This window comes from Monodelphis domestica, chromosome 2, assembly GCF_027887165.1.
Source record: "Monodelphis domestica isolate mMonDom1 chromosome 2, mMonDom1.pri, whole genome shotgun sequence".
NCBI lineage: Eukaryota > Metazoa > Chordata > Mammalia > Didelphimorphia > Didelphidae > Monodelphis > Monodelphis domestica.
This window is the reverse complement of record NC_077228.1, coordinates 39,668,273-39,677,367: the sequence shown is the minus strand read 5'-3', so window position 1 is coordinate 39,677,367 and position 9,095 is coordinate 39,668,273. Positions and strand designations below refer to the sequence as shown.

General features: G+C 41.5%; 1 protein-coding gene across 1 annotated transcript in view; it reads left to right on the top strand.

Annotated features, from left to right (window-relative positions):
* Window positions 1-5,391: 5,391 nt before the first annotated feature.
* The window catches only part of PKN2 (protein kinase N2), a 182,003-nt gene continuing 178,299 nt past the window's right edge, over window positions 5,392-9,095 (top strand). Inside the window, exon 1 of the mRNA XM_007480369.3 lies at window positions 5,392-7,387. Coding sequence (XP_007480431.1) covers window positions 7,340-7,387 — 48 coding nt within the window. The 5' untranslated portion in view covers window positions 5,392-7,339. The remainder of the gene's footprint in view (window positions 7,388-9,095) is intronic.

The window sequence follows — 9,095 nt, the reverse complement described above, 5'->3', positions numbered from 1 at the left end:
ATCTTTGCCAAGAAAACCCAAATGGGATCCCAAAGAGTCTGAAAGGATTGAGCGATAACAAAGGGTTGGCCTAACTGATTTTATCTCTTGATTTCTTCCATAAACATCCTCTTCAAATGTCTCATTGTGGCATAGAGGTCATCCCAAGGTATCAAAGGCTTGTTAGCTTTAAACTGGTCCTATGAAGCTGTAAAGATTTTTGGATATGAGCCTAATGGCTGACTGGCAGACATTTGAGGATGAGGCTAGGTAAGTTCATAGACATTAATGACCATATTGACCATAGTAGCTCCTATTAACAGGTTATGAGAGCTTACATTGGTGAAATGAGTCCCTCCATACTAGTGACATCAGAGATCCTTCATTTATTGAAGAAATGCTCTGTGTTTTGGCTTAGAGATCTGACTCTGCCTTCTCTTGTATGACTGGTTTTGTTCCCTGTTTGATATATCTACCTTATCTTGGTTTCATTGTTCCTATTTCAAGGCTAGAGACTAGTCCAGGATCATGGATTTCCTTTGCTTGATGATTGTGTTTAGTATTCTGAACCCTTGACTGCACCCAGATTCTGACTAATTCTATTTTCAGCCCAGCTGGAAAAACTTGAGTCTCTTCTCCTGACAGTCAGCATGCAAATGATGCCATTAATGTAAGGTATTATTACTGCCTTAATAATAATTTTTGATGATAATATTATAATGACCAAACTTTGACCTCTTATTAGACTAAGCATTTGAAAATAATTTGACCTTTCATTAAGTTAACTTTCCCTTTTGAAATCTTGTTTATAGTATTAATTTATTTAAATTTTTTTTCAAAATATATTAGCAAAATTCAGCCCACACTTTATCATCATCGATTCAATTGGTGGGAAACATCGCAAAAGTGGATAAGAAAATAGAAAACATTCAAAGTAAAGACAGAATAATTTCCAGGAAGATGATATCTATCAGCAACCAAGAATTCTAAAGTAGAAATGTCCTAGTTGTTCCACAGTCATGGTGTCCAGATTTCATCAAAACTTCCTCATGCTTAAGAAAAAAAATGCCCTGAGAACTATATTTTCAGTGATCTATATGTTTATTACTGTGGATTACATAGGCAAATGTTAATCAGAGGTGGTTTCCATTTTGCCCCCTAGGCAACTCCTGGTTACCTTCCAAGGGGGTTGGGGAAAATATGTCTGCACAGGATTTAGCAGCTCATTCCAACAATATTAATCTGCTGTCAAAAATTGTTATGTATGTCAAAGACAAAAAAAGGTGTTTGTATTATTTGCCTGTCTGGTGCCCTTCATTTTTTCCAAGTAATTAAGAATGCAATTCCAAGCTAAACCCTATTAATATTTTTTCTGCAACTTTTCATATTAGCAAGGAAAAAAATAAAAGCCTCCAGTCATTACTGATTATAATATAAGTAATTGCTCTGTTAATCATCTTTCCTGACTCCTAAAAGCTTTCCCAATAATCAAGGGAAAAAATAAACTTACACAATCTAAACTTTTCAAGGTCTTTCGTCAATAAATCAATCAAAAGAAATTTATTAAGCATCTGACATATGCACAAGCACTGGGCTGAACACTATATAGAAAAGAAAAAAGGCAAGAGGACAGTCCCTGTCCTCAAAGAACTCATATTGTTTACACTTCTTAATAACTTCTATAAAGAACCATAACTCTTTTTTTATTCACCAATATAAAAACTTGAAATGAACTTGGTGATGGATTCATCAAAGTCCATGTGACTAATCTAGGTGAACATGACATGGGTTTTCTTAGAAGGTTCTAAAAGTGTGACAGCCTGATAAGCATGACTCCTGTCTTTCCTCTGCTAATCATGTTTTTCCTCCTAAACAGAGATGACTAGTTAGGTGGTGGCTTTCACCTTAACCAACTGGATTGTATGTACAAAATATTCCCTATTTGCTGTTATTACATAAGCCTTTATTTTACTTGGGTTGTTAATATGACTTTTGCACAGTACTTCCTTAATCAGCACAATTACTTATTTATTCATGACTATGTTTATAATTCACAAATTCTGAAAAGTTCTATTTTAGTGTTTACATAATTTATGTTCATATATGATATATAAAACAAATGGTATTACAAAGATTGGTATGATGTTGTGCTAGAAAAGACCCTAGAGATAATTAAGCTGAGCCTTTTTATTTTATAAAAGAAATAACTGAAGCATGAAAGACCAAATAACCTCTCCAAGACACCACAGAAATTAGTAGCAAAGGTCAGTTGTCCTGTAAATTCTAATCCAACAGCCTTTGTACTATGTTGTATTAGTATTTGATGGGTAAAGTTCTGTTCTGTGTTAGGAAAAGATATTTGGAGGGACTTTTGTGTTTGAAATGCTAATTAATATGAATTGTTTTATAAATTACATATGAGGCAGTGTGACTTAGTGGCGAAAAGTGAACAGGGAGCATATCTTGGCACCACTACTAATTAGCTGTTACTTTGGCCTATGCATAACCCCTCTGGCATCATTTTCCTCTTCTGTAAAATGAGGGGGTTGGGCTGGATGATTTCTAAATTTCCTTCTAATGGTGAAATTTTTGGCTGTCTCCTGACCCTGGAACTCTCTCATTTCTGTCTCCTGGCTTCCTTCAAGTCTCAACTAAAATCCTGGCCTCTGCAAAAAGCCTTTCCCAATCTTCCTTAATGGTAGTACCTTCTCTTTATGTATAATTTCTCATGTCATATATATATATGTATATATATATAAAATAAAATAAAATATATATATATATAAATATATATATATATAAATTTTCAGAAAAGGGAAGGTACTTTATGTGTGTGTGCATATATATTATATATATATATATATATATACACATATAAATCTTGATTATACATGGTTGTTTGCAAGTTTTCTCCCCATCTCAACACCACCCCCCACTAAACTGTGAACTCCTTGAGGGCAAGGATTGTCTTTTGTCTCTTTTTGTATCCCAGGGCATGGTGCCTGGTACTTAGTAGACACAATGTTTATTCATTGACTGGTACATAGGAGGCTCTTAGTAAATGCTAATTGACTGACTAGGATTCTAGACTCTCTATTTCAAATTTTAAAATCTATTTTTAAAAGACACATTCTCACTCAGTGAATATCATCCTTTTGGTGGACCTAGGGCAATGATGGTGACATATGGCACAGGTGCCAAATATGGTAACACTCTCCTCCCCCTCACTACCATGCCTGCTGACATTTTTTTCACATCACCTACCCCTCTACCCAGCAGCCCAATGGGAGTGCTTTCTCCCTCCCCTATGTGGGGTAAAGGAGGGCAGGCAGGGCATGCCCAGCACTCATTTGAGGAGGCAGGGGCACAGTATGTTGCCTGGGGGGTGGGCACGGTACTTGGTCTAGGGGATGGGAGGGGCCTGGCACTGTTTCTAAAAAGCTCACCATCACTGGCCTAGGATTTGGAGAATATTTGGATTTGCCCTTCTTGGTGAGTTCTACAGAGTATGCCTAGATATTTTCTGATTTCAATCCATGCGGAACTTTGGGAGCCTGCCATAAATGCCTGAGGGATTAGAATGTGTGATGATGAAGTCTTCAAAGGAGGTACCTGGACAATTCCTTCTCCAGATAATCTTCTCTTTCATAGTAGTAAGTGAGGTAAAAACTTCTGTGTGCTGCTAAGATGGGTTTTGGACAACTGGTCTTGTTAACTTTGGAAGGTCCTAAGATCCATCAGAGGTCCTATGGGTAAGTTGAGTCTATAGCAGAGACCAGAGTACTGGTAGGAGCAATGGCTAACATCAGAAGCATCTGTTAGCCTCCAATTGCCATTGTGACTTCTGGTTTCTCAGATAGAACTTCAGGATCTTCTAACTTTACAAGTTTGCTGTTTCATCTGGGGATAATTATTCTAAGATCAAGAAAAACCAAACAAAAGAAAGAGGGGTTTTGTGCACTCACAGGCACATAGTGTATGGATGGGAGACAAGAGTAGCCAGCCTTTCCATCATCATGTAGCATACAGGCCAAAAAGAAGAGAAAAAGAGATGAGCAGGCCATCCCTTCTGTATAAAAATTCAATTCTAGCTAAGTACCTCATGAATCAATTAGAAGACTTCCTTATCATACTATACCAACTCCTCAGTCACTCATGACTAGAAACCAGCTCCAAAAGTTCACTTGTCAGATTGGATCCAGGGAGGGAATATTTATACATATGCTCTACAGATTGAGCCCTCATTAATGAGTCCCCCTTTAACAATAACATATTTGTACTTCAATTGAATGTAATGGACTTCTCTATGAGTAGCAATGCAATGCTGAAGGACTTATGAGAAAGAACACTCTCCACATTCAGAGAAGATCTGTGGGAGTAGAAACACAAAAGAAAAACAACTGCTTGATCACATGGGTCAATGGGGATCTGATTGGGGTTATAAACCCTAAATGATCACCCTAGTGCAAATATCAATAATATGGAAATAGGCCTTGATCAATGACACATGTAAAACCCAGTGGAATTGTGCATCGGCTATAGAAGGGGGTTGGGAGGAGGGTAGGAAAAGAACATGATTTTTGTAATTGTGGAAAAATACTCTAAATTAATCAATTATATACAATTAAAAATAAATAAATAAATAAATAAATAAAAATAATATATTTGTACTTGTACAACATTAAAGTGTCTCCACAAATTATTTCATTTGATCACCACAAAAAACTTATTTCTTGTCTATCTTTGTCAGTCATATAAGTCAGTTTATTCCTCTATGGCCTCAATTTCCTCTTCTATAAAATAGATTTGGTTTTCCAGGGGGGCTAAATGGTCTCACACTGTAAAACCTTTGATCCTATGAAAGCAAACCACCACCTTTATTTATTTATTTTTATTAAAACCCTTACCTTCCATCTTGGAATCAAGGCAGAAGAGTGGTAAGGGCTACACCATGGGGGGGTCAAGTGACTTGCCCAGGGTCACACAGCTGGGAAGTGCCTGAGGTCAAATTTGAACCCAGGACCTCCTGTCTCTAGGCCCCACTCTCAATCCACTGAGCCACTCAGCTGCCCCTAACTATCACTTTTAAATGTAAAAACATTAGGGCTTTTTTTTTTTTCCAAAAAGCTCTCAAATAGAAAACTGTTTACAATACAAAACTGTTTCTTTGCTATTTGACATTTCTGACATCTTTTTCCCCATAATTCAAAAATTAAAGGCAATCAATCAACAAGCATTTAAGTACTGTGTGCCAACAAAGACAAAAATGAAATGATTCCTGCTTTCAAAGACCTTCTATTCTATGATGGGAAGGCATGATGGAAATACTAGTATTTCTAGAGAGCTTTAAGTTTTGTGAAGCCTTTACGGATTAATTTATTTGGTACTCTCAAGAACCCTGTGAGGTAGGTGATGTTATTCTCTTTATTTTAGAAATGAGGTTGAGAGTAGTTAAAGGACTTGTTCAGAGATACACAACTAGTGTTTGAGTCAGAACTGGCACTCAGGCCAAGCACTCTACCCACAAGTCCACTCTACCCTCCAAGTCCAGCACTCTACCCACAGTGCCAAACACACACACACACAGATCCATTAGAGGTTTCTAAAAAGTCTTAATGTTTTAAACTGGACTAAGACTTTTGGAACACTATGCATAACACACATGTCATGTTTCATATATAAACAAGATTATATAGGCATATATGTATATCTATATAAAAAACACAAAATTAATAAAAAGTAATACTATGAAGATATACCATATATACAGACTGAACAAATATCCTATATATACATAAATTTAAACATATGTCCATAGAATACGAATAACGTGTTACATATGCCATGATTTATATAAACAAAATATTATATAGGTACATGTGTCTGCATAAAAACACAAAATGAATACAAATATCATATATATGATATGCACACATGCATTATATAGACAGTCAACAAACATCCTATATATACCATATATAATAAATACAAATACCCTGTCCCAAATGCCATGTTCCATATGTAAAAACAAGACATTGTAGTCAATAGTATATTCATATATAAAAACTATGTATGAAAACATAATAAACAAATACCACAAATACACTATACGGCGAAAAAACCACATATGTGTACATATGCACAACGAAGAGAGGAGATTCTCTGCTATATATGTCGGGTTTCATTGTCTTCCTTATTTAGTAGTTTTAGTTGTATACTAACTGATTCTTTGTGATCCCTATTTGGGGTTTTCTTGGCAGAGATGGTTTGCAGATGAGGAAACTGAGGCAAATGGGGTTAAGTAACTTGCTCAGGGTCACAGAGCTAGGAAGCGCCTGCTGTCAGATTTGAACTCGACAGGCTGGACCCAGAGCCCCACCCCGCTGCCCTAAACATAAAGTTACCAAGCATCCGTGTACGTGCTCGTATAGCTCAGAATACAAACACAAAGTGAATACAAAGTAACTTCCAGGAGGAGGCGGCAACAGCAGCAGGGCAGAGGAGAGGTGGCCGCCCATTGCTAGACGGTCCGGGCATCCAGACACGGAAGGAGTTCCGAAGTTTGCCTCCGGGCTGGTGGCCGGATCCTCCCGGAAAAATGGGCTCAAAACGCGGGCAGCCCTAGAGAGAGCACTTGAGAGAAGAGCTTCGAAGGCTTTATTAAAGCGCCACATAAACGCGGGGCCTCTCGGGAGAACCTGCGGTCAGGCATCCACTACCGTAGCTTTAGCTACCGAGCCGTTAAACACGGAGAAAAGGGGGCGTGTGCCGCTTCCTCCTCCTCCCGCCCGCTCCGGAAGCCCCGCCTGCTCCGTCCCACCCTAGTCGGCAGGGAGGCGTCGGACCCTCGGCCCCATCACGTGCCTTGGCAGCCGCCAAGCGAGGGCCCTTTTGCGACGCGCTGACAGCCAAATGGTGCGACTGGAGGAGCGGCAGCCGCGGCCGCAGAGCCCCGCACCTAAAGTCTTAACTCACCTCCTGCCTTCTCTCTGAGGAGGAGGAGGAGGAGGAGGAGGAGCAGCAGCAGCAGCAGCAGTCGCAGCCGCAGCCGCAACAGCAGCTGCAAGAGCGGCGGCGGCGGCGGCGGCGGGGCCGAGCCGAGCCCAGCTTCGGGCCGCGGCTGCCACCCCCGACCGACCCCTCCCCCTCGCCCCCCGGCACGCGCAGCCGCAGCTGCAGCCGCCGCCGGGGCCCGCCGCGGCCGGCCGGGGCTGCCCCTCCGATGAGGCGGGCGGAATAAGCGCCTCCAGTCGGGGCCGCCCTCCATGAAGCCTTCCTTGCCCTAGCTTGCCGGCCGCCTCTCCTCCCCTCCACCCTCCGCGAGCGGCGGCGGCGCCGCCCCGGCCCCGAGTCGAGCGCCATGGCGTCCAACACGGAGCGGGGGGAGATCCTGCTCACCGAGCTGCAGGTAAGCGAGGCCATACCCGCCCGCCCGGCAGTCCCGGCCTCGGGCGGCCTCCGCTCTGCCCGCTGCCGGGCACAAAGGGCGCCCCCGCCCGCGCAGTACCGCAGGGGGTCCGGGTCCGTTTGTTTCTGGCGCCGACCTCTGATCCCCCGGGCTCGGGCGATCACTGTCCGCCGCCCGCTCAGACGGACGAGCGGGAGACGTCCCCGAATAGCAGAAGCAGCAGCGGCAGGAGAAAGATTGTTTTCCCGGAGCAGTCCTTTCCCCACCCTCTTTTCCACTTTCCCCAGGTCCGATCCGGAAGCTCAGATGCTGAGGCCGCTCGGACTTTCATTTTCCCTCCCGTTTGTCCGCGCCCCAGGGAGACCGGGGGCCGCGCAGGACTTGTTTTATGAACGGGAATGGAGATCCAGATCACTGCAAAGGGGGCGAGTCAAAACAGGGGCTCGGCTCGGGAAGCCTTTCCCAGGTCCCCCAACTCTTCGTCCACTTCGCTTGTTCGTCGGTGGCCTTCCCCTGGAAAGCTCCTCGAGGGCAAGGACTGGCTTCAGCCTCTCTTTTCTTTGTATGCACCTGGGAGACGCTGTGTAAATGCTTATTGATTGAAAAAAGAAGTCAACTGGCATTTGCCCAGACCTTACCCAGGCGATCGGTCTGCCCAGCCTGGATTAAGCACTTACTGCGTCAATCAGCTGGCATTTGCGCCCCGGCCACTGTACTGCAAGAGCTTACTTGATTAAGCCCAGTGTTGTGTTCTTCCTTATTCCCAGCTAACTAGTTGATGAAAGTGTGACTTTTGTCTTTCAAACTTCATCCACAGGGATCTAAGCCTTTTTGGTGTTCTGGACCCCTTTGGCAGTCTGGTGAAGCCCGTGGGGACCCTTTCTCAGGATAATGCTTTTAAAAAATTCATTCGTATTTAACATTCATCTTATCATTTTGAATTACAAATTCTCTCTCCCTGTGGCTTTTCCCTCACCCACTAAGATGAGCAGTATGAAAAAATATATTTAAATGCATAAAATAAAACCTAAAGAATTTTTAAAAAGAAAGGAAATCCTTTGGCCCTCAAGTGAAGCCAATGAGACCCCTTCTCAGAATACTTAAAAAAATTTTTTAATTATTTAATTTCATAAAATCATTTTTTAAGTTGAGTTCCAAATTCCCTCCTTCTGGTTCCTCTCTCCCAGTGAGAACACAAGCAATATGATAGGATAATACTTTTAAATGCATTAGACAAAATATGGAGGATTATAATTATATTGGCAGTCTGGTAGAGTCAATGGAATTTTCTCGGGATAATTTCCTTAAATTTTCTTTATTTTTTTTTAACATTCATTAAAAAACTTTTTTGAATTCAACACTGTTCCTTCAGACTTTCCTCCTCCAAGAAAGCAAGCACTATGATAGGATATTTTTAAATACCTGAAATAAATAAAGATAATTATAAAGGAAAGTAGATCGTTTGGCAGTCAGGTGACACCAATAGGACTCCTTAGGATAACTTCTTTTAAAATTATTTACTTATTTTTAGTATTAATTAACAATTTTTTTTAATTCCAAATTCTCTTCCTCTATCCTCTTCCCCCTTCCCATTGAGATGAGCAATATGATAGGATGCACGAAATACAGATTGTTGTAAAGGAACAAAGGTTAGTGAAAATAAAGTTCCTATTTTCCCCCATCCAAGCTTATGACCCTCTGATATCTC